The following is a 27,458-nucleotide window of genomic DNA, read 5'->3' as shown; positions in this document are numbered from 1 at the left end:
CAGATATGTGGGGTGGGTCAAAAGGATAAAGGGGGTCAACAGGTATAAACTTCCAGATATATAATAATTAAGTCCTGAGAATGTAATGTACAGCATGGTAACTATAGTTAATACTGTATTGTAAATTTGAAGTTGTTAAAGAGAGTAGATTTCAGAATTTATCATAACAGGAAAAAAAATTTGTAACTGTGTGTGGTGATGGATGTTACCTAGACTTACTATGGTGATCATTTCACAATATACAGAAATATTGAATCATTATGTCATACTCCAAAAACTAGTATGTCAATTATATCTCAATCTAAAAATAAAGAACAAAACCAAACAAAACAAATGCCAAATAAAAAAGGCAGAACGAAAAAAGGAGAATCACAGATGTAAATTTGTATACAGATGCAAAAATTCTTTTTAACAAAATACTAGGGATAGAACTCAGTTAATATATACAAATAATTATACACCATGACCAGGGATGTGCATGTTCCAGGGATGTAAGGCTGGTTCACTATTTCAAAATCAACCAATATAATCCACCATATTAGCAGATTAATTTTAAAAAAATCATGTTTATATTATCAGTGCAAAAAAATGTTTTGACAAAATCCAACACTCATTCATGATAAAAACCCTTAGAAATATAGGAATAGAGGGCAACTTCTAACTTGATACAGAACATCTATAAAAAACTAACAGCTGCTATTACACTTTATGGTGAAAGACTGCTTTCCCCTTAAGATTGGAAAGTCAGGATGTCTGTTTTCATCACTCCTCAACATAGTGCTTGTAAGTTCTAGCCAGTGCAGTAAGAAAAGGAAAGGAAATAAAAATACAGATCAGAAATGCCAAAATAAAACTGTGCCTATTTGCAGATGCATGATAGTCAATACAGGAAATCCCAAGGAATAAACAAACAAAATACCCTCCTACAAATAATTAAGCGAAATGGGCTTATGAATTATTTTTCCAAATTCATATTATCTCTTTGAAGACACATCATCACTGACCATCCCAGCTAATTTTGTGTTTCACTGCTTTTTTAGTGTCAAAGAACTCTTCAGTGCCACTAATGTTTTATCATTATCAAAGCAAAGTAAGTAATTCTGCTTATCACATTCCTAATCTAACTTATTTTCAGGAAGATATTCCTTAGGAAGAAATCAACTTAAAAACAGAAAAGTATAAATTATGCTCAAATTTAGAATTCCCATATATATTTAATATAAGCAATGTATTAATATGGCAGTTTAAATAGTCCTTCTTATAAAAGATCCCACATTAGATTCTTTCTTTTTCTTCACTTACTTTGGCCTAAAACTGCATTTCTGGAGAGGCCTGACGATCCTAGCTAAAACAGTACTTTTCTTCTCTCTCTCCCTATACTTTCTCAAATAATGTGGTGCCTCAACTCTGCAAAAGGTTCCCAGCGCACTCACAGAAAAAAGACCTTCTAACAGTAGGACTATATGGATCAAGCAACAAGTCCTCTCAATCCTTTTACACTGTAACCTCACTGCCTTCCATTCTTCCTTCCGGCTCGTTCTGTTCCAGCCATGCTGTCCTCTGTGTTTTACTTGAACTCATGAGGTACATTCTGACTTTAAGGGCTTTTCACTGGTTGGTCCTTCTACTTGGAGCATATGTTACCCAATTAACTACATGGTGAAGCCCCTTACCTACTTCAATTTTTTGCTCACACATCTTCCCAATGAGGTTTACACCTGGACCACTTAAAAATTTTAAACTCCTCATATTACACTTCCAAACCATTCTCCTTATTCTGCTCTATTCTTAAGCACTTACCAGGTTCTCACATACTGTGCCATTTACAAAACCATACAGTAACTATTTTATGTCTGTTGTTTGCCCTCCACCCCAGCAAGGACAGGGTTTTCTAAACTTTGCTTAGTACTGCCTCTCAAGAGCTGAAATAATACGTGGTACATAGTAGGTAATCAATAAATATTTGTTGAATGAAGGGAATAAATGAATGAGTGGATATAACAGGCATATCAACAATTGTCAAAATTAATTTTAATTAATCTCAGCAATACACTGAAAAATGAATTGTTACAAAGAAAATTAATTTTTACATGCCTTGATGTCTGTATACATGTGATTCTCTTGTCTATACTGTCCTCCTCACTCCTAACACTGTTTCCCATATTTATATATATGCTTTGCCAGACAAATTCCAACTGGGTATCTCAAACTAATAGGTCTTCTAAGAAAGTCATCTTTGTTATCTTCAGTCTGGGTTGGACGCTCCTCTCATGTATTCTTTATGTACTGATAACCTGTTTTTCTTACAGCCTTTTCACATGTATTGCAAAACTATTTGTTTATCTTTTCCCAGACCAACATGTGAGCTCCTTCAGAATGGAAACCATTCTTATTTTCTTTTCCTTCACTAGCATATAGTTCACATCACATAATACACGACATGTAAATAAAACATTAAAAAAAACTCTACTGAACTGAATTAACAGTGAATCACAGGAATTTACCTCTTATTTGTTTCCTTAGCTTTTCAATCTCTTCTTTTAAGTTTTTTATTTCTAAGTCTTTGCTTGCTGTTAGTGGACCATCAGCAGTTGAATACTGCAGAGCTTGGACAGTCTGTGTTGACTCTTTAAAAAAAAAAGAATAAAATAAATTATGTAAAATATGGCCAGACTTTTAAGTTTTGAAAACTAATAGCAATATATTTCTTTCTAAAGGAATCCTTATATAATTCTACTGAACATCTACCCATTGACAAAAAGCATGTAAATACATTAGAATTAAATCACAAAACTCATTCACATTTCTTTAAAATTATAATACACATAGGGAAGAATCTACCTTTTAATATGTGAGATTTTCATTTTTAAACTCTGTTGATACACTCTGCCAGTGAGTCAACTATTCAGCTGCCTTTTATCCCAGCAGAGGATATGTGTTATCCCAAAAATATCATGTCAGATGATGCATGAAAAACTGAGTCTGGTGTATGAAAGGTTTAGAGATGTCAATATATAATAAGTAGCAGCACTGGCCTCCAAAATTCCATGTATGAAAGTTGAGTACCTACAGATGACTTGGTTCATCAATTTAGTTAAAAATAGAGATTATAAATTTATCCTACTGTTCTAATCAGAAGATGCAAGGTATTTAAAAAAAATAGCTATATTGAGGCTTATTCCCAGGTATCATTAAAAGATCTAGAAAAAAGAAAACTTGAGAAACAATTTATGTCAGAAATGAAGCCATCCTTGTCCTTAAATAGTTATTCTGTTACCTCATGGAGGGTTCTCAAATAGTAAGTCTCTACCTTACCAAAATTTTTGTTAGTACAAAGCATTACTGATTGCTTTATATTATTTGTTACTTGTACACTGCTTTATTAAAAACTGTAAAACTTATTACTTATATAACATATTATTACTTATATATAACATATTATTTATATATATATTTAAACTCCACAAAGGACTATAATCTTCCAGAGGATGGAGACTTTTCTAATTTATCTTCACCACTTACACAGAAAATGGCATCATGATTTTTGTATGCATGGTGGTCAATAAATTATTTGTTAAATTGAATTGAGGGTGTAAGATATATCATATTGTGCACCCAATCATTATATAATGATAAAGGGGTCAATACATCAAGAATATTTAACAACTATAAATATATATCCTCCTTATACCTGAGCACCAAAACACATTTAGCAAGTACTAACAGATCTTAAGAGAGAAATACACAACAATACAACAGTAGGGGACTCCATACTCCACTGCTCGCAATGGATACATTGTCCAGACAGAAAGTCAACAAGGAAATGCTAGATTTGAACCTTAATTTAGAACAAATAGACTGAACAGACATATACAGAGCATTCTATCCAACAGCAGAATACACACGGTTCTCACATACGTATGGAGTATTTTCCAGGCTAAATCATTTGATAGAGCCCAAAACAAATCTCAGCAAATTTAAGAAGACTGAAATCATACCAACCATTTTTTCTGACCACAATGGTATGAACTAAAAATCAACGAGACACAAGTGAGAAGATCTACAAATATGTGGAAACTAAACAACACACTTTGAACAATCACTGGGTCAAAGATGAAATTGAAAGAGAAATAAAAAATCATCTCAAAACATAAGAAAATGGAAATACAACATATCAAATTTGTAGGATACAGAAAAGCAGTTTTGCAAGGAAAGTTTACAGCAATAAACACGTATTTTAAAAAATTAGGAAGACCTCAAACAACCTAACTTTATACACCAAGGACCTAGAAAAAGAACAGATCAAGCCCAAAGTTAGCAGAAGGAAATAATAAGGAATTGAGGGTGGAAATGAATGAAAAAGAGACTAGAAAAACAATAGAATGGATCAATGAAAATAAGAGCTGGGTTTTAAAAAGATAAACAAAATTGACAAACCTTTATCTAGAGTAAGAAAAAAAGAAGACATAAATAAATAAAATTAAAAATGAAAGAGGAGACATTACAACTGATTCTACAGAAGTACACAGGATCATAATAGACTGCTATGAACAATAACTTGCAAGAAATTACATAACCTAGAAGAAATGCATACACTTCTAGAAATACCCAACCTACCAAGACTGAATTAGAAAGAAAGAGAAAATCTAAATAGTCCAATAATGAGTAAAGAGATTGAATCTATAACTAAAAACCTCCTAAACAGAAAATCCCAGGACTAGACAGCCTTACCAATGAATTCTGCCAAACAAGTAAAGAAGAATTAATATCAATCCTCCTCAAACTCTTCCAAAATATCAAGGAGGGAACATCTCCAAATTCATTCTTTGATGCCAGCATTACCTTGACACCAAAACCAGATAAGATGACAAGAAAACTATAGATCAATATCCCCAATGATCACAGAAGTAAAAATTCTCAACAAAATATTAGCAAACTAAATTCAGGAACACATTAAAAGGATTATACTCCATTATCAAGGATTTATCCCTGGGATACAAGGAAGGTTTAACATATACAAATCAATAAATGTAATATACTGCATCAATATAATGAAAGAAAAAAAATCACATGATCATCTCAATAGATGGAGGAAAAACATTTGACAAAATACAGCATCCTATTAGGTTAAAAACCCTTAACAAAGTAGATACATAAGGAATATACCTCAACATAGTTAAAGGCCATATGCAACAAACCCACAGATAACATACTCAATGGAGAAAAACGGAAAGCTTTTCTTTAAAATCAGAACAACACAAGGATGCCCACACTAACCACTTTCACTCAGCTGAGGACTGGAAGTCCTAGCTAGAGCAACTAGGCAATAGAAAGAAAGAAAAGGCATCCAGATTAGAAAGAAACAAGTAAAACTGTCACTACTGCTAATGATATGATTTTATATACACAAAATCCCAAAGAGTCAGCCAAAGAACTGTTGGAGCTAATCAACAATTTTAGTAAAGTTTTGGGATTAGATATCAGTTGAATTCCTTTACATAGAAACATCTGAAAAAGAAATAAGGAAAACTATGTCATTCAAAACAGCATCAAAACCAATAAAATACTCGGGAATAAAGTTAAACTAAGAAATGAAAGATCTATACAATGAAAACTGCAAGACTCTGCTGAGAGAAATGAAAGAGGACATAAACAAATGGAAACACATCCCATGTTCATAGATTGGAAGCATTAATATTGTTAAAATGTCCTTACTACCAAAAGCCATCTACAGATTTAACACAGTATCCATCAAAATACCAAAGCCATACTTCACAGAACAACCACAGAATTTATGTGCAACATAAGACCTTAATAGTCAAAGTAATCCTTAGGAAAAAGAACAAAGGTGGAGGTATGTGCCCTGATTTCAAACTATACTACAAAGGCACAGTAATACAAACAGTATAGTACCAGCACAAAAAAGACACATAGCTTAATGGAGCAGAATAGATAACCCAGAATTAAATCCCAGCATATACAATCAACTGATAATGACTAGAGAGCCATGAACACTCAGTGGGGAAAGGATAGTCTCGTCAACAAAAGGTGCTGGGAAAACTGGAGAAACCAATGCAGAACAATGAAATTAAACCCTTATCTCACACTACTCACAAAAATTAACTAAAAATGGATCAAAGACTTAAACATAAGACCTGATGCCATAAAACTCCTAGAAGAGACCCAGAAGAGAAGATGGCGGCATAGGTAGAGCAGTGGAAATCTCCCAAAACCACATATATTTATGAAAATATAACAAAGACAACTCTTCCTAGAATAGAGAACAGAGGACACAGGACAACATCCAGACCACATCCACACCTGCGAGAACCCAGCGCCTCGCAAACGGGGTAAGATACAAGCCCCAGCCCGGCGGGACCCGAGTGCCCCTCACCCCAGCTCCCGGCGGGAGGAGAGGAGTCGGAGCAGGGAAGGAGAGGGAGCCCAGGACTGATGAACACCCAGCCCCAGCCAGCCAAACCAGAGCACAGACACAGTGCATGTGTGGGGTCCTGGATACTAGGGAAACAGGACAGCAAGACCTGTGAGCAGGTCCCTGAGGCCGGCACCTGGGAACAAAGAAAAGCTAGCGGCTTTCTTTTTTGCGAGTGCTTTTTGGAAGTCTTAAAGGGACAGGGACCCCAAAACTGGATGGAAGCGTCCCGGGACACTTAGTCCAGCAGCAGGAAATCTGAGGATCTCTGGGCACTCCAACCCCCTGGGCAGCAGGGAGCACAGAGGCCCCTCACGGAGATAAAGAGCCTCCCGGCCACTCCCCCACCAACGCGGCTCCACCATATTGGAGCAGCAGACCGAGGCAAGCCACGCACACAGCAACAGCAGAGATAAACTCCGTAGCAGCCAGGCAAGAATCAGAAGCCCTGTCTGCGCGCAGCTGCGCAGCACAAGCCACTAGAGGTCGCTGTTCTCCCAGGAGAGGAAGGCCACAAAACAACAAGAAGGGAAGTTCTTAAAGCCGTCACTCGTGCCAGCTGTGCAAACTATCTCTATCACCATGAAAAGGCAAAATTACAGGCAGACAAAGATCACAGAGTCAACACCCGAGAAGGAGACAGACCAAACCAGTCTTCCTGAAAAAGAATTCAAAATAAAAATCATAAACATGCTGACAGAGATGCAGAGAACTATACAAGAGTTAAGGGATGAAGTCCGGAGGCACATTACAGACACCCAGAAAGAGATTACAGAAGTGAAACAAACTCTGGAAGGATTTATAAGCAGAATGGATAAGCTGCAAGACGCCATTGATGGAACAGACACCGGAGAACAGGAATGCATAGAAGCTGCCATAGAGAGAGATAAAAGGATCTCCAGGAATGAAACAATATTAAGAGAACTGGGTGACCAATCCAAAAGGAACAATATCCGTATTATAGGGGTACCAGAAGAAGAAGAGAGAGGAAAAGGGATAGACAGTGTCTTTGAAGAAATAATTGCTGAAAACTTCCCCGAATTAGGGGAGGAAATAATCAAACAGACCACAGAAATACACAGAACTCCCAACAGAAACGACCCAAGGAGGACAACACCAAGACACATAATAATTAAAATGGCAAAAATCAAGGACAAGGAAAGAGCTTTAAAGGCAGCTAGAGAGAAAAAGGTCACCTATAAAGGAAAACCCATCAGGCTATCATCAGACTTCTCGACAGAAACCTTACAGGCCAGAAGAGAATGGCATGATATATTTAATACAATGAAACAGAAGGGCCTTGAAACAACGATACAGTATCCAGCATGATTATCATTTAAATATGATGGAGGGATTAAACAATTCACAGACAAGCAAAAGTTGAGGGAATTTGCCTCCCACAAACCACCTCTACAGGGTATTTTAGAGGGACTGTTCTAGACGGGAGCACTCCTAAAACTAAACAGATGTCACCAGAGAAAATAAAATCACAGCAAAGAAAGCAGACCAACCAAACACTAACTAAAGGCAAAAAAATAAAATCAACTACCCACTAAAAGCAGTTAAAGGAAACATGAAAGAGCACAGAATAAAACAACCAAAATATAAAGAATGGAGGAGGCGGAATAAGAAGGGAGAGAAGAAAAGAATCTCCAGACAGGGTATATAACAGCTCAATAAGCGAGCTAAGTTAGGCAGTAAGATACTAAAGAGGCTAACCTTGAACCTTTGGTAATCACAAATCTAAAGCCTGCAATGGCAATAAGTAAATATCTTTCAATAGTCACCCTAAATGTAAATGGACTGAATGCACCAATCAAAACACACAGAGTAATAGAATGGATAAAGAAGCAAGACCCATCTATATACTGCTTACAAGAAACTCACCTCAAACCCAAACTCATGTACAGACTAAAAGTCAAGGAATGGAAAAACATATTTCAGACAAACAACAGAGAGAAGAAAGCAGGGGTTGCAGTACTAATATCAGACAAAATAGACTTCAAAACAAAGAAAGTAACAAGAGATAAAGAAGGACATTACATAATGATAAAGGGCTCAGTCCAACAAGAGGATATAACCATTCTAAATATATATGCACAAAACACAGGAGCACCAGCATATGTGAAACAAATACTAACAGAACTAAAGGGGGAAATAGAATGCAATGCATTCATTTTAGAGACTTCAACACGCCACTCACCCCAAAGGATACATCCACTGGGCAGAAAATAAGTAAGGACACGGAGGCACTGAAAAACACAGTAGAACAGATGGACCTAATAGACATCTATAGAACTCTACATCCAAAAGCAACAGGATATACATTCTTCTCAAGTACATATGGAACATTCTCCAGAATACACCACATACTAGCTCACAAAAAGAGCCTCAGAAAATTTCAAAATATTGAAATTCTACCAACCAACTTTTCAGACCACAAAGCTATAAAATTAAAATAAATTCTACAAAGAAAACTAAAAGGCTCACAAACCCATGGAGGATTAACAACATGCTCCTAAATAATCAATGGATCAATGAACAAATTAAAATAGAGATCAAGGAATATATGGAAACAAATGACAACAACACAAAGCCCCAACTTCTGTGGGACGCAGCGAAAGCAGTTTTAAGAGGAAAGTATATAGCAATCCAGGCATATTTAAAGAAGGAAGAACAATCCCAAATGAATAGTCTAACATCACAATTATCAAAACTGGAAAAAGAAGAACAAATGAGGCCTGAAGTCAGCAGAAGGAGGGACATACTAAAGATCAGAGAAGAAATAAACAAAACTGAGAAGAATAAAACAATAGCAAAAATCAATGAAACCAAGAGCTGGTTCTTTGAGAAAATAAACAAAATAGATAAGCCTCTAGCCAAACTTATAAAGAGAAAAAGAGAATCAACACAAATCAACAGAATCAGAAATGAGAATGGAAAAATAACGACAGACTCCACAGAAATACAAAGAACTATTAAAGACTACTATGAAAACCTATATGCCAACAAGCTGCAAAACCTAGAAGAAATGGACAACTTCCTAGAAAAATACAACCTTCCAAGACTGACCAAGGATGAAACACAAAAGTTAAACAAACCAATTATGAGCACAGAAATTGAAATGGTAATCAAAAAACTACCCAAGAACAAAACCCCTGGGCCGGACGGACTTACCTCGGAATTTTATCAGACACACAGAAAAGACATAATACCCATTCTCCTTAAAGTTTTCCAAAAAATAGAAGAGGAGGGAATACTCCCAAACTCATTCTATGAAGCCAACATCACCCTAATACCAAAACCAGGCAAAGACCCAACCAAAAAAGAAAATTACAGACCAATATCCCTGATGAATGTAGATGCAAAAATACTCAATAAAATATTAGCAAACCAAATTCAAAAATACATCAAAAGGATCATACACCATGACCAAGTGGGATTCATCCCAGGGATGCAAGGATGGTACAACACTCGAAAATCCATCAACATCATCCACCACATCAACAAAAAGAAAGACAAAAACCACATGATCATCTCCATAGATTCTGAAAAGGCATTTAACAAAATTCAACATCCATTCATGATAAAAACTCTCAGCAAAATGGGTATACAGGGCAAGTACCTCAACATAATAAAGGCCATATATGATAAACCCACAGCCAACATTACACTGAACAGCAAGAAGCTGAAAGCTTTTCCTCTGAGATCAGGAACAAGACAGGGATGCCCACTCTCCCCACTGTTATTTAACATAGTACTGGAGGTCCTAGCCATGGCAATCAGACAAAACAAAGAAATACAAGGAATCCAGATTGGTAAAGAAGAAGTTAAACTGTCACTATTTGCAGATGACATGATATTGTACATAAAAAACCCTAAAGACTCCACCCCAAAACTACTAGAAATGATGTAGGAATACAGCAAAGTTGCAGGATACAAAATTAACACATAGAAATCTGTGGCTTTCCTATACACTAACAATGAACCAATAGAAAGAGAAATCAGGAAAACAACTCCATTCACAACTGCATCAAAAAGAATAAAATACCTAGGAATAAACCTAACCAAAGAAGTGAAAGACCTATACCCTGAAAACTATAAGACACTCTCAAGAGAAATTAAAGAGGACACTAACAAATGGGAACTCATCCCATGCTCTTGGCTAGTAAGAATTAATATCGTCAAAATGGCCATCCTGCCCAAAGCAATATACAGATTTTATGCAATCCCTATCAAATTACCAGCAACATTCTTCAACAAACTGGAACAACTAGTTCAAAAATTCATATGGAAACACCAAAGACCCCGAATAGCCAAAGCAATCCTGAGAAAGAAGAATAAAGTAGAGGGGATCTCACTCCCCAACTTTAAGCTCTACTACAAAGCCATAGTAATCAAGACAATTTGGTACTGGCACAAGACCAGTGGAACAGATTAGAGACTCCAGACATTAACCCAAACATATATGGTCAATTAATATTTGATAAAGGAGCCATGGACAAACAATGGTGAAATGACAGTCTCTTCAACAGATGGTGCTGGCAAAACTGAACAGCTACATGTAGGAGAATGAAACTGGACCACTGTCTAACCCCATACACAAAAGTAAATTCGAAATGGATCAAAGACCTGAATGTAAGTCATGAAACCATAAAACTCTTAGAAAAAAACAGAGGCAAAAACATCTTAGACATAAACATGAGTGACCTCTTCTTGAACATATCTCCCCAGGCAAGGAAAACAACAGCAAAAATGAACAAGTGGGACTATATTAAGCTGAAAAGCTTCTGTACAGCAAAAGACACCATCAATAGAACAAAAAGGTACCCTATAGTATGAGAGAATATATTTGTAAATGACAGATCTGATAAAGGCTTGACATCCAAAATATATAAAGAGCTCACCCACCTCAACAAACAAAAAACAAATAATCCAATTAAAAAATGGGCAGAGGAACTGAACAGACAGTTCTCCAAAAAAGAAATACAGATGGCCAACAGACACATGAAAAGATGCTCCACATCGCTAATTATCAGAGAAATGCAAATTAAAACCACAATGAGATATCACCTCACACCAGTAAGGATGGCTACCATCCAAAAGACAAACAACAACAAATGTTGGCAAGGTTGTGGAGAAAGGGGAGCCCTCCTACACTGCTGGTGGGAATGTAAATTAGTTCAACCATTGTGGAAAGCAGTACGGAGGTTCCTCAAAATGCTCAAAATAGACTTACCATTTCACCCAGGAATTCCACTCCTAGGAAAAAATCCTAAGAATGCAACACTCAAGTTTGAAAAAGACAGATGCACCCCTATGTTTATCGCAGCATTATTTACAATAGCCAAGAATTGGAAGCAACCTAAGTGTCCATCAGTAGATGAATGGATAAAGAAGATGTGGTACATATACACAATGGAATATTATGCAGCCATAAGAAGAAAACAAATCCTACCATTTGCAACAACATGGATGGAGCTAGAGGGTATTATGCTCAGTGAAATAAGGCAGGCGGAGAAAGACAAATACCAAATGATTTCACTCATATGTGGAGTATAAGAATAAAGAAAAAAGTGAGGGAACAAAACACAGCAGAATCACAGAACCCAAGAATGGACTAACAATTACCAAAGGGAAAGGGACTGGGGAGGGTGGGTGGGTAGGGAGGGAAAGCGGGGGGAAGAAGAAAGGGGGTATTATGATTAGCAAGCATAATGTGGGGGGTGGCAGAAAGGGGAGAGCTGTACAACACAGAGAAGACAAGTAGTGATTCTACAACATTTTGCTATGCTGATGGACAGTGACTGTAAGAGGGTTTCTGGGGGGGACTTGGTATAGGGGAGAGCCTCGTAAACATAATGTTCTTCATGTAATTGTAGATTAATGATAACAAAAAAAAATAAAAGAGAGAGAGAGAAAGAAAAGGGGGATTACTCCGATAGGATAAAAACTAACTGCAAATCAACAATTAATGCATGCTTTACATATCCTTAATTTTCATCTTTCAAAGGGTGTCAGATGATCAGCTATGGAAGTACATTTTTCTGATAATATTCCTTTCTCTAAAAAAAAAAAAAAAAGCAGTTCCTGTGTGGTGATCTCCAATAGGTTCTTCCCAATGGTATAAAGGTCATATCAAAGTGTGGGCAAAGGGTTTGTTTGTGTTTCTACAGAGGATTAAAGCCTAATTTGGCTACCCAGAAAACGAATTAAGATAAGATAAGAAGAAGAACTTCCAACATCAACATCCTCTGGAAGAGTCATTCCAGAAGATGAACATCAAAAAACTTCAACAAAGATCCTGGCGCTGCTGCAGTTGTAGCTGCAGTCATCCCACCGGTTCCTGGACTTGCCATTGGAATGAAGAAGGAGATATCTAAGCTGGCCTGTGCATACAGTAAAACAACAAATTTGACTGGATCTATACTGTCGGAACTCAACCAAGAATTAGGAGAAGTGCAAGTTGCAGCGCTCCAAAATCTTGCAACTACAGACTATCTATTGTTAAAAGAACATATGGGATGTGAACAGTTCCCAGGAATGTGTTATTTTAATTTGTCTGATTTTTCTCAAACGAATCAAATTCAGTTAGACAATATCCATCATATCATTGGTAAGTTTTCACAAATGGCTAGGGTACCTAACTGGTTTTCTTGGTTTCACTGGATATGGCTGCTAATTGTAGGTCTGCTTTGGTTATGTAGCTGTATTCCTATTATGTTAATGTGTGCACACAATTTAGTAATTTAAAACCTATACACGCTTATGTTACACTACAAGAAGATATGTCAAAGAAATAATCAATCTTCCCGTGTTTTCTTCCGTCTGCTACTTCTATAGCTTTTCTTCTTCCTTCCTAATTACAACCCTTTAGTAGAATTAGTGCCTCATATCGAAAATTACCAAGTATCGTAATTCTTCCAAGTGGTAAAGATACCTCAAGACAAATGCTGGGCATAGAAGCCACAGGGCATAAATCTGCAAAGAAGTAAAAAGCTAACCTTTTCAAACAATATTGCTTCTCTCTCACTTACCAACTTTACATTTCCCTGTATGGCCCCGGAAGATGACTGGTTAGCCAGAGACGGGTAAGATTCCTCAAGGGAGGAACAACCTAAGATAGGTACAGTTGCAGGGGGCCATCAGGAGAAAAATTGGGGATCAACAGAGGAGAGGCTTAAAACCTCACCCCCCCTGTTTTGAGAGAAATCTTATGCATCCGTGGATGTTTTGTTGCCCTTGTCTAGCTTGGATTAATACTTAGTCTATAGGCACAGACCTGATCATCTACATTTGCCCTCTTACAGCACTAAACTATGTTTTCTACCTTTATCTTGCATCTACCTACCACTTCAGCATTTTATTAAAAATAATAATAATAATAATTATAAGGGAGAAATGTGGGATTCACATATAAATCAAGTATAAAATCAAACGAATAATCATATCTGACTTGATTATTTATAGTTCATGATGTGTAATCAAAACCGAAAGTTTCTGTGATATGACTGCCCTTGCACTGTTCACCATGTAAGAACTTATTCACTATGTAATACCTTGTTCACCACGTAAGAACTTGTTTGTTATGCTTTAGAAAATTGGAGACTGTTGAGAATTAGGCTTGGGGTTGATTAATGACTGTGCACTGAGTCCCCTACAGAATTTTATGGTTTTTAACAACTATTTGATCAATAAATATGAGAGATGCCCTCTCAAAAAAAAGAAAAGGTGAGGGCTGGGAAATGACCACTGAATTCTGCAATACAGGGCAGGGCAACCAGCTAAGGAAGCAGGATTGCTGGGCAGCAGTAGTCAGCTATTAGTTGTGAATTTAAGGTGGGACTAGTCAGCGCACTATGTGCTCTAAGCTACCTTCAACTGCAGAGTTTCAAACATAATATATTTAAAGACAGCTGGGTTCTGGCAAAGGGGATACAGGGAAGGAGGGCTATCACTCTGAGGTTATGTGTGGGGATGACTCAGACCACGGAGAGGAATGAGGGTGTAAGATAAACATGGAAGAGACTAAAGGAGTTAACTGGAGTATCATGAGCAGGAGATTATGGAGATTTGCTTGAAAGTGAAATTAATAAAGACGTTGAGATACAGTAATCTCAATATGTATGTTACTACCACAAGCAGGAGAGGATGAAGTAGCGTGCAGGGTAAGATCATTGAAAGTGAAGAAGCAAGAGACCAAAGTCAGAACATTAAAAGGTTTGCCAATGTGCATTTTTAAATCACCAAATATTCCATCAGGAGCGATGATATATAGAATGACAGCTTGCTAGGAGCCAGAACTTTTAAGGATTGAGGAAATATGATAGTCAGAAATTTTATGGGCTTACATGAATGGTATTATACTATATTAGGCATGAATTTCTACAACTTTTTCCCACTTAATAAATTTTCAAGATAGAACAACCAGTTATAATAAATAGTTCCTAACACTTTGAGTCCATCTCAGAAAGGGACAACACTATCTTTAAAACATATTTAGGGGTGAGGGTAAAAACTATTGAGAATGTTTGATATCTTGATCTGGGTGATGGTTACATGAGTATGTAAACATGTCAAAATACATCCAGCTGTACACTAACATTTGTGCATCTTACTGTATGTCCTTCAATAAAAATTTTTTAAAAGATTTTTTAAAATAATAAATAAATTTACCTTGAAGCTTTCTACTAAGTTCAAGTTTTTCCTGCTCAAGGCGCTTAATTCTTCTTTCATAAGCTTCTGTTGCTAAGTTGTTATCTAGAGTCCTCTGAACATTAACATCAAGATCCAGTGATGTGGGACCAGCAGTAACTCTTAAACAGCTCCTATCAGAAAGAACACTGGAAAAAAGAAAAAAAAATACGGCCTTACAATGAAATAAATAGTTTAAGAAAAAAGATAACCTTTTGAAATTGTTCATTTAAAACATGGATTTATTTGAATATCTAGTTAGTTAACAATCCAGAACAACTGTAAACGTATTTTTTTGTAAAATCACCATAAATTACCTTTTAGAAGCACTTTTAAAAGTGAAAACATGAATTGCCCAAACTATCTTGACTTTCTTTTAATAACCAAAAACTATAAAATGAAGTTTGATGAAGGGCTATTGGTAGTTCAAAACAATGAGACCACCGAAGTCAAACAGTCAGAGACACCAACCATGGTCCCTCTCACCAGCATCTGGGATTCAGAAGTGAAATATTGTCTTTGATACAACTTAAATACTAATATTTGAAGTGCTGGACATTGAGAAATGAACAGACAAAACTTGCCCATACAGAGCTTATATTCCAGTAACAGAGACAAAAATAGACAAGACAAAAAAGCAAAATATTCAGTACATTAGAGTTAAACGCCAATGAGAAAACTAAAGCAGGCAAGGGGGAAATCAAGTATTTAGGGGGAGAAATAAAACTTCAGATAAAGTGGTGAGGAAAGTCATCACTCAAAAAGTAACTGAATAAAATCCAAAGACAGGAGGGGGACCAGCCAAGGGAATTTTACGGAATTTTACGGGGGAAAAGCATCCTAGGCAGTTGGAAAAAAAGAAAAGAATCCCTGGGAAGAGTACACCTGGCATGTTCATGAGGCAGGAGTGAAGTGAGCAAGGCAAAGAGCAGCAGGAAAGAGTCTGAAAGATGATGTGAGCCAGTCATCTAGAGTCTTAATAAGGACTTGGGTTTGGAGTTAAGCCATGAGGCTCCTGCACTTGGGGAACTTGGGGCACTGATTTTGAACAAGAGAGTGACATGTTCTGAGTAATCTTTTAGTAGGATCTCTCAGACGGGGTCACAGAAATGAAAGAAACAATGCCATAAATGTATGAAGTAGGTGATTAAGAGAGATTTCAAGTAAAAGAGAGGCGAGAGGTCTCAGCTGGAGAGACACATTTAGGAGTCATCACCAGGTATCTGGTAGAGTGCCACAGAGTGTGTAAGTGAAAAAGATTAAAAGACTGAGCATGGCACACAGGGAGATTAGGAGGCATCAGAAGTGAAGACATGAGAGTGGCCAGAAAGCTCAGGAGAAATCAGGCAAGTGCCCAGGAAGCTAAGAGAAAAGAATGTTACCATGGGAAGGAGCCATGATAAGTTGAAACCAGGCAAATAATTCGACTAGGACTCAGAAATGATCACCGAATTTAGCAAGGTGGAGGTCCATGGTGACATCAATAAATGCAGTTTGCATGAAGTGATGAGAGTCAAACCTGAGTAGAGCGGTGCCAAGAAAGAAGAGTGACAGAAAAATGAGCAAAATATAGACAATTTGAAGTAACTTCACTATAAAGTGGAGAGGACACATATAATGGTTGGTAGCAGGTAAAGAAAGTGGAAGTAAGAGAGATTTCATTATTTTGCTTTAAGATGGGAGAGAAAACTGCAGTTGTGAGCTGATGGGAATGATCTGATCACACACGTGACACAGAAAGGGAAACATGATATAAGAGAGAGCAATGCACTAGAGGAGGCAAGAGGTGGCAGAGGCGGTGGGCCTCAGCTCACACAGCTCACCCAGACAGGACAGATAGGTCCCGATCTGCAGGAGGCACACGTGGTAATGGAAGCCTGCACAAGTTGCTTTTTGCTTCCATCTCTTGGAGAAAGAGGAAGCAAGATAATCAGGTGAGAGTGACAATGAGAGATGCTTCAGAGGAAAGTAGAAGTATGAAGTACTTAACAAGTGAATAGGCTTGGGTAGTTTAGTAATTTGCTAGGCAAGCAGTAAGGGGCGCTTGAGGTTGGTAATCATGGACTTAAGGTGAAACTAGTAATGACTGGATACTTTTTCTAGATACTCTGAATTGCACAGGTATAGGTAGAAAACTGAACTGTAGTAATGAATGTCGACTTAGCAAACCTGTTAGTGTAACAGAATGAGAGACAGTCAAAGAGTTAAGGGGCACACAGGAGAGACTATAATTATTCTCAAGGAATCTAAACCGGGTAAGGAGGGTAACAAGGGTCAGTGAAAAGATGGTTGAGGCAGATGGGCTGAGAGCTCTGAAGCATGACAACTAGAGAATACTCATTCAAGAGCACAGGCTCTTCTAATGCCTGCTCCATCGTCTGTAGTTAAATCTAAGCTTCATTCAGCTCTCTACCTGTCCTCACCCTTCCCCTCCAAAATGAGTTAAGATTCTCACATGATTATTCATTTCGTAATGTCTAACTTTTCCCAGCAGAAGCTTTATTCTGTTTAGAAAATGTTTTTATTTACAAGGCTCTATTATTATTTTTTAAAACCTCAATTCATTTTAATCTGCTCTAAATTGTCCAAATTAGGTTAACTTTTCAAACTTACCAGTTACTAGTATATGTAAAACCAACAAATGGCAGATGGTGACCAGAAAATGCAGTGTGTGTTGGTGGGGGCATCGTTTCCTAAAAGAGGAAGAATATCTGTTAAGAAAATACTATGACCTGTAGGTTGGGCTAGAAATATTAACTGGCAATAGGGAATATGTGATTAGTCAATCTAACATTTATAAGTTTGGTACCAATGTTTGGTGATATAAAATTTAGAACATGAACACAGCTATTAGAAAATTCTAATAAAATGAAATTACAGATGAAGTCTGGTATTGAGAGTACAGTCATTATGCATTTCATATTTGCAAATGTGCCTGATCCCTAAAACTTTTTTTAACTACACATAATACTCATAGTATTTTTGTGGTCACTGGCAGACATGTGCAGAGCAAAGAAAAATTTGAGCTGCCCTATATACATGTTCCCAGCTGGGGCTGAACAAGGAGATGCTCTGCCTTCTTGATTCAGCTCTCATACTGCAAACAAGTGTTCTTGTCAAGGTCTGGTATGCCATGTTTTTTGAATATTCATGCTTTTTATGGGTGATTTCTCTGTTTAAAATGGCACCTAGCATAGTGCTGAAGTGCCAACTACTGTTCCTAAAAAGGCTGTGATGTGCCTTCTTACAAAACATGTGTGTTAGATAAGCTTCATTCAAGCTTGAGCTACAGTGCTGATGGCCATGAGTTCAGTGTTAACTAGTCAACAATATTTATTAAATAAGGTGTCTTTAAACAGAAACACACATAAAACAAGGTTATGTATTGATCAGCTGATTAAACTGTCATGACCAGAGGCTAACAGTATTCTAGCCCTTTATTTCCCTTAGGAGCCATGGTTTCATATTCACTAATACAGTGGTCATGGCAACGTTATTAAATATAACTACTGCAAATAATCAGAATCAGCTCTACCATGTATTTAATTTGGAATGATTCACAACTTGTTAACAATAAATGTAATTCTTGTAAGAAAGAACTGATGAGAAAAGTCCATTTAATTCTTTCCTGTGTGGTCCAAAGAGGAAAGCATAAGAAGTTCTTACCTGCCTTGATGGTACTTACTGAACAGTGAAATGTAATATAAAATTAATGTAAGAATTCTTAGTGAATAATAAAATGATAAAGAAATAATATCATTGAATAAAAACAAAGTTCAAATTGAGAAGGCTAAAAAGGCAAAAATATAAAAATTCTATGTTCTCATTGTCCCGAATTTGAATTTAATATAACCTAATGGTTTAGAATATTGGTTGACAGCTAGGCTGGCCTGTTTTAGCATGGCTCACAAGCTAACAACAGATGAATATTATGCAGTCTGCCGGTCTGCCACTTCCCTGAAACAGGGCTAACTTCAGGCCAGTAAGGCTGTAGATCTTCTCTGCCCACCCATTTCCTACCAAGTTTGTTACTCTTAGTAGCAACACCACTGGGTGTGGGGATTTAACTCTCTGAATCAAGTCAGTGAGTCTGGCAGGAAGGCTGCTGGTTTTTATAAGCAGCTCCACGCTAGCAGTTCTACTGTCCCACTGAGGGTCAGGGAATGTTTCTAACCAAAGTGCAGCAGTTTTTCATGAGTAAATGTTTCTCAGTTTCTTGGGTTGATTTGTCAAGCCCTTGAAATGGTTGTTTTTGATAACTTTGTCCAGTTTCATGGTGGTTTTTAAGAAGAGATCTGCCAACTTTTTTCCCTATGCCATCACAAAGTCTATTTTTTTTTCACATCTAAGTGGCCTTTTCCTAGGAAACCTGATAGCACAATTAATCTAAAGAGTAAGTCTTTTAATTTTAATTTAGTTCCTTGTCATGAATAACAACATTCACCTCAGTTAATGCTTAATTTCTTGATTTTTGAGAGAATAAATATTAGAAGCCATGATAACTGTCTGACTGATAACAGACAAGATGGCCCATAAAACTACTTTATAACCACATTAAAAAAAAATAGTGATAGCACTTCACACTGCCATACTTACAGAATTCTTTAAACAATCATCATCCACATCAAAATTTGATGTATCTGTTGGGCTACTAACTTCTGGAATATAAGGTGCTTCACAGTTTCGAATATTATCCCAATCGATTCCACTGAAGAATGGGTGTTTCTTAAAGTCTTCTATTCCATTTTGACCAAGTCGATGTTCTCTGCTACAAATAAGCCGTCGAATAAGATCTTTGGCATTTTCAGACACATCAGTCACTTGAACTGGAAACTGAAACCTTTCCTAAACACAGAATATTAGAAACAAAATATAAATCAGTATTTAACTTACTAAGTAGGACAGTTAACACTTACTTTCTTAAGAATACATTTTCTTTAAAATATATCTAGTAAGTGGATATTAGTACAAAGTACTGATACCAAGGGAGATACAGGGATGAGCAAGATCATTTTCTTAAAACAAGTTTTCTTTTCATATGTGACTTAGTCATACAAGAGCTGTAGAAAGAATAAGTTAAATGCTAAAATACTTTGAACTGCTGTCATAATTAAAAGGATTCATTACAAATAGCAAGAGTTTGATTCAATATTTCATTAGGGTATAGATGACAGATAATGGTCATAGAAGTCACATACTAATGACAAAGTAATAATAATAAACATTTTTAAAGAATGTAACATGTGCTTGATATTTCTGTAAGTGCTTCACTCATTTAACTCAATCCTCAGAGCAATCATCTCAGGTAGGTACAACCATTAGCTTAATTTTACAGATGAAGAAACAAAGGCACAAAGATCAAGCCATTCACTCAAGGTAACACAACTAGATAATGGCAGAGCTGGGATCTGAACTGAAGCTGTCTGGCTCCAGGTTCTGTGAAGAACCATGTTACAGTTCAATGATTTCTTTCTGAAATCCTTTAAGTGCTATTTACAACTTTGTTGCCATTTCCTGTCTTTCAAATCTTTATAACTATTTAGCAGGTTATCTTTGTAGCCAGGTAGAAAAGCATCAACTCTATAAAACTGATGTATTCATTTATGGGAAGCAGCTAATCATAAGTGTATCACCAGACCAAAGTAAAGGATAGACTGCCACTCTACTTTTGGGATCTTCCTGTTCATATTCCAGTTTTTGCAATTGCCCATGATCTTCTGAGACCAATCATTCAAAACCTTTCTTTTCTCTTGATGCACAATCTACTTATATTTCACTTGGTACTAAATGGATTATTTTATTAATTTATACCTGCTGTGCAGCTGGATTGTTTCCAGTGTTTTGTGACCATATACAATACTGAATAGGTATCCTTGTATTACATATTTGTTCTACTGAATATTTCCTTAGGGTAGAGTCCTAGAATTGAAGTTGCTCAGTGAAAATTTCTAACCATTTTTTTAATACTCTAGGTGTATACTTAGAAACTTACTGACAGAAACGTTACATCAATTTATGTTACTATCAACAATGTCTAAAAATGTCCATCTTGGTGAATTATTTACAGTACAGAGTACTATTTTTCTTTTCATCTTTGCCAGGGAAGAAAAAAGTATCTCATTCTTATTTTAATTTGCCTTTTATTTATTACTACTAAGGTTGAGAATTTTTTAAATGCACTCTACTCATATTATACTATTGTAATAATGATGTAAATTGCTTATGATCTTTGTTATTTTACTGGAGGGACCATTTAAATTTCCTATTTATTATCATCTCTAATAAAATACAGAAGCTGAGAACTAATAATTTTATGTATAATTTATGGATGTTGGTTATTCATGTTTGTCATGTCCCTTATTAGCTTAGAAATGAGACTGCTTCTTGTTTTTAGAAAAATACTTTAAATTTATTATATGTATTATTTACATTAATTTGAAAAACAGTAAAATATACTAACTTTGTGATTCATGATTTTTCCATATGTCTCCACGAGAGATTCTGCATAAAATGGTGTTTCTCCATAAAGCATTTCATACATACAGACCCCCAAAGACCACCAGTCACACTCAGGTCCATATCTGCCTTTTCCATCTTCCATGGCTTGAAGGATTTCAGGAGAGATATAATCTGGAGTTCCAACAGCCACTGAGGACTGGACCTGAAGAAGTTCACATGTTTTTAGCGATCTACTACATTACAAACAAACAATCATTTTTACATTAAAATGTTTACATTTACTTAGATACACAATAGATGTTATCTCATAACAACTAAAACTGCCACTATCTGAATTTGTACATATAATCCTTGGATTTGTACATGAACCTTGCACATATAGGTTAAATTTTATATAATCTCCACACTAACAGTTCTCCAGATTTCATAACATTTTAGTACTTTATTAAATCTGCTACTTAATTAACTACATTTAGGGTAACAACATGATTTGACCACCACAGCTATTAACAACAAATTGTATATTTATTTTAGAACATTCTCATTATTGATATTATCTGTCCAACATGTACATAAAAAAAATTGAACTGTGAAAATTCTATAATTAGTTAGGGAGAGGAATAAAAGGACCTAAAAAAAAAAAACCCTAGGTAATAACTATGAGCAGCCTGGAGATTATACTAAAACATTTAAACCTTAATGGAAAACTAAGGAAATAAATGTTATGTTCAGCAAACTAACTATTATTTTTAAGAATCTATAAAGGGGAAAAACTTATCCTTCAAAAAATAAAGTTCCAATAGAGGTAAATAGTTGTGCATATAATTATGGCAAGTTAGATATAGCTAAGAAAGACCCTGGGCACATACCCTGTAAGGTGCCCCAAAGCAGAATATTGGTTCTTTGTATGTTTTAAAAGAACATCAAAAAATGAACATTCTCAAGGCAAAATAATGGTTAATATTCTAGATTTTCTAGACTACACTACCATTCTTAATTAATTATTAGAATAGATTTCCTCTTTGGCAATACTGAGATTAAGTAACTTGAAAACTCTTCCATTACAAATTCTTAACAATATTAGATAAAATACAACAACTACTTTTATAATCATACAAATGAGCTTTTAAAGTTCTTAGGGGCCAATAATCAAGAAATGGTTGAGAGCCAGGGTGATAAGCATTAGGAGTGTTGTTGGGGAATTGCTGGTTTTCATTTTCTAGGTACTTAAATTTTAACATATAAGTGAAGAACAGAAGGAGAGACCTTGAGCTTACATGAGGTTCCGAGTGAGAGGCTGACCAACATAACCTCTACGATAAACAGTACATTGTAAGGGGTGATTGCTCAACATGGCAGCGTTGAGTAGGGTGGTGGAAATCTCCTCCCAAAACCATATATATTTTTGAAAATACAGCAAATACAGCTACTCCTAAAAGAGAGACCATAAGATGCAGTACAACAGCCAGGCTACATGTACATTTGTGAGAACTCAACATCCCACAAAAAGGGTAAGATACAAAGCCATGACCTGGAGGGACCCGAGCATTCCACCCACCCCAGCTCACCAGTGGGAGGAAAAGAATCAGAGTAGGGAAGGAGTGGAAGCACAGGACTGCTATATAACCAGTCCTAGTAATCTGCACTAGGAGCACAGACACACATCGCATAGTGTACTGGATATTACAGAAACTTAAAAGTAAAATCTGAGAAGGAGACTGTGAGCAGGTCCCCACAGCTGGCTCCCATGGGACAAAAGAAAAGCCAGCACTTTAAAACTCTTAAAGGGACAAGGGTTTAAAGGTGGACAAAATCGACCCGGTACATTCAGCCCAGCAGGCTGGGAATCTAAGGAACTTCAGGTGCCCTAACCCCCTGGGTGGCAATGCAGGCGATAAGGAGCCTGACGTTCAATCCCGCTGCCAGCACTGCAAGCAAACTGGCTGACCTGCCACCGCTGGGGAGCAGCTGGGGAGCAGTCCCACCCACAGCAACCACACAGAGTCTCTTCCCAGAGAGCAGCTAACCGGGACAGACACAGAGGGTGATGGCGGCGTGTAGCTGCCCAGCACAGACAGAGGAAGCCAGGGCAAGGTCCAGAAGGCATGAAGGGGTGCCATTCTTGGAGGAGAACACACCGGGCACGTCTGCGAACCTCCGCAGTTCCCTAGGCTATCCCGATGGCTGCCCCACCCACGGCTACTCAGGATATTAACCCAGAGACTGCTCCCTGTGTGCGGGTAACTGGCACAGGCAGTGGAGACGGGCAAGGTGACCAGCAGGCAGGAAGGGACTTTGTTCTTACAGTTGACACACACGCCACCTGCTGGCAATCACTTCTATCACCATGAAAAGGCATAAGAACGTGGTCCAGTCAAGAATAACTCAAACAACCACAGAGAGAGGGCCTAGCAAGATAGATATAACCAATCTTCCTGAAAAAGAATTCAAAATAAAAGTCATAACCATGCAGAATGAGGTGCAGAGAAATATGCAAGAGCTAAGGGATGAAGTCCGGAGGGAAATAACAGAAATGAAACAATTGATAGAAGGACTTAAGAGCAGACTGGATGAGGTGCAAAACACTGCTAATGGAATAGAAATCAGAGAACAGTAATACAGAGAAGCTGAGGCAGAGAGGGATAAAACAATCTCTAGGAATGAAAGAATATTAAGAGAACTGTGTGATCAATACAGACAGAACAATATTTGCATTATAGGGAATTTGCCTCCCACAAACCACCAGGAGAAGAAGAGAGAGAAAAGGGGATAGAAAGTGTCTTTGAAGAAATAATTGCTGAAAACTTTCCCAAGCTGGGGAAGAAAATAGTCTCGTAGACGATGGAAGCCCACAGATCTCCCAACACATGGGACCCAAGGAGGACAACACCAAGACATATAATAATTAAAATGGCAAACATCAAAGACAAGGACAGGGTATTAAAGGTAGCCACAGAGCGAAAAAAGGTCACCTACAAAGGAAAACCCATCAGGCTATCATCAGACTTCTCAGAAAAAACCTTACAGGCCAGAAGAGGATGGCATGATATATTTAATGCAATGAAAAGGAAGGGCTTTGAACCAAGAATACTGTATCCAGCACGATTATCATTTAAATGTGAAGGAGGGATTAAACAATTTCCAGACAAGCACGACTTGAGGGAATTTGCCTCCCAAAAACCACCTCTACAGGATATTTTAAAGGGACTGCTCTAGATGGAAGCACTCCTAAGGCTAAATAGATGTCACCAGAGAAAATAAAATCACAGCAAAGAAAGCAGACCAAAGAAATACTAACTAAAGACAAAAAAAAATAACTAACTATTCACAAAAGCAGTCAAAGGAAACACAAAAGAGTACACAATAAAACACCTAACATATAAAGAGTGGAGGAGGAAGAATAAGAAGGGAGAGAAATAAAGAATCATCATAGACTAAAAGTGAAGGGATGGAAAAAGATATTTCATGCAAACAATAGGGAGAAAAAAGTAGGTGTTGCAGTACTTGTAGCAGACAAAATAGACATCAAAACAAAGAAAGTAACAAGAGATAAAGAAGGACATTACATAATGATAACGGGGTCACTCCAGCAAGAGGATATAACTATTATAAATATATATGCACCCAACACAGGAGCACTGACATATGTGAAACAAATACTAATTAAAGGAGGAAATAGAATACAATGCATTCATTTTAGGAGAGTTCAACACACCACTCACTCCAAAGGACAGATCAACCAGACAGAAAATAAGTAAGGACACAGAGGCACTGAACAACACACTAGAACAGATGGACCTAACAGACATCTGTAGAACTCTACATCCAAAAGCAGCAGGATACACATTCCTCTCAAGTGCACATGGAACATTTTGCATAATAGAACACATACTAGGCCACAAAAACACAAAAAGAGCCTCAGTAAATTAAAAAAGATTGAAATTCTAGCAACCAACTTCTGAGATCACAAAGGTATAAAACTTGAAATATATTGAACAAAGAAAAAAAAAGGCTCACAAACACATGGAGGCTTAACAACATGTTCCTAAATAATCAATGGATCAATGACCAAATTAAAATTAAATAGAGATCAAGCAATATATAGACACAAATGACAACAGCACAATGCCCCAACTTCAGTAGGATGCAGCGAAGGCAGTTCTACGAGGAAAGTATATAACAATCCAGGCATATTTAAAGAAGGAAGAACAACCCCAAATGAATAGTCTAAACTCACAATTACTGAAACTGGAAAAAGAAGAACAAATGAGGCCCAAAGTCAGCAGAAGAAGGGAGATTATTAAAGAACAGAGGAGAAATAAATACAATTAAGAAGAATAAAACATTAGGAAAAAATCAACGAAACCAAGTGCTGTTTCCTTGAGAAAATAGATAGATAAACCTCTAGCCAGACTAATTTAGAGAAAAAGAGAATCTTCTACACACATAAACAGAATCAGAAATGAGAAAGGAAAAATCACTATGGACACCATAGAAATACAAAGAATTATTAGAGAATACTATGAAAACCTATATGCTAACAAGCTGGAAAACCTAGAAGAAATGGACAACTTCCAGAAAAATACAACCTTACAAGACTGACCAAGGAAGAAACAGAAAATCTAAACAGACCAAATACTAGCAATGAAATTGAATCGGTAATCGAAAAACTACCCAAGAACAAAATCCCCAGACCAGATGGATTCACCGCCGAATTTGATCAGACATTTAGAGAAGACATAATACCCATTCTCCTTAAAGTTTTCCAAAAAATAGAAGAGGAGGGAATACTTCCAAACTCATTCTATGAAGCCAGCATTACTCTAATACCAAAACCAGGCAAAGACACCACAAAAAAAGAAAATTACAGACCAATATCCCCAATGAACATAGATGCAAAAATACTCAACAAAAAATTAGCAAACTGAATTCAAAAATACATGAAGAGAATTGTACACCATGATCAGGTGGCATTCATCTCAGGGATGCAAGGATGGTATAACATTTGAAAATCCATCAACATCATCCACCACATCAACAAAAAGAAGGATAAAAACCACATGTTCATCTCTGTAGATGCTGAAAAAACATTGGACAAAATTCAACATCCATTCATGATAAAAACTCTCAACAAAATGGGTACAGAGTGCAAGTACCTCAACATAATAAAGGCCATATATGACAAACCCACAGCCAACATCATACTTAACAGCGAGAAGCTGAAAGCTTTTCCTTTAAGATTGGGAACAAGACAGGGATGCCCACTCTCCCCACTGTTATTCAACATAGTACTAGAGGTCCTAGCCATGGCAATCAGACAAACAAAGAAATACAAGGCATCCAGATTTGTAAAGAAGAAGTTAAACTGTCACTATTTGCAGATGACATGATATTGTACATAAAAAACCCTAAAGACTCCACTCCAAAACTACCAGAACTAATATCTGAATTCAGCAAAGATGCAGGATACAAAATTAATACACAGAAATCTGTTGCTTTCCTATACACTAATGACGAATTAACAAAAAGAGAAATCAGGAAAACAATTCCATTCACAAATCCATCAAAAAGAATAAAATACATAGGAATAAACCTAACCAAGGAAGTGAAAGGCCTATACACTGAAAAGTACCAGACACTCTTAAGAGAAATTAAAAAGGACACTAACAAATAGAAACTCATCCCATGCTCTTGGCTAGGAAGAATTAATATTGTCAAAATGGCTATCCTGCCTAAAGAAATCTATAGATTCAATGCAATCCCCATCAAAATGCCAACAGCATTCTTCAAGGAACTGGAACAAAAGGTTCTAAAATTCAGATGGAACCACAAAAGACCCCGAATAGCTAAAGCAATCCTGAGAAGGAAGAAT

At 36.8% G+C, this 27,458-nt stretch overlaps 1 protein-coding gene across 13 annotated transcripts in view; it reads right to left on the bottom strand.

Moving 5' to 3' along the window:
• Positions 1-27,458, bottom strand: part of CDC42BPA (CDC42 binding protein kinase alpha) — a 303,926-nt gene that overhangs the window by 116,188 nt on the left and 160,280 nt on the right. For all 13 annotated transcript variants that reach the window (XM_036918407.2, XM_057507866.1, XM_036918400.2 and 10 more), the window contains exons 7-11: positions 21,588-21,788; positions 19,724-19,972; positions 17,741-17,820; positions 15,110-15,276; positions 2,505-2,627 (exon numbers count right to left, since the gene is read on the bottom strand). In XM_036918407.2, the coding sequence (XP_036774302.1) occupies positions 2,505-2,627; positions 15,110-15,276; positions 17,741-17,820; positions 19,724-19,972; positions 21,588-21,788 (820 nt within the window). The remainder of the gene's footprint in view (positions 1-2,504; positions 2,628-15,109; positions 15,277-17,740; positions 17,821-19,723; positions 19,973-21,587; positions 21,789-27,458) is intronic.

The sequence above is a fragment of the Manis pentadactyla genome, chromosome 9 (assembly GCF_030020395.1).
Source record: "Manis pentadactyla isolate mManPen7 chromosome 9, mManPen7.hap1, whole genome shotgun sequence".
Classification (NCBI taxonomy): Eukaryota; Metazoa; Chordata; class Mammalia; order Pholidota; family Manidae; genus Manis; species Manis pentadactyla.
The sequence above is the reverse complement of the archived record's forward strand: the minus strand, read 5'-3'. Positions and strand labels throughout refer to the sequence as shown.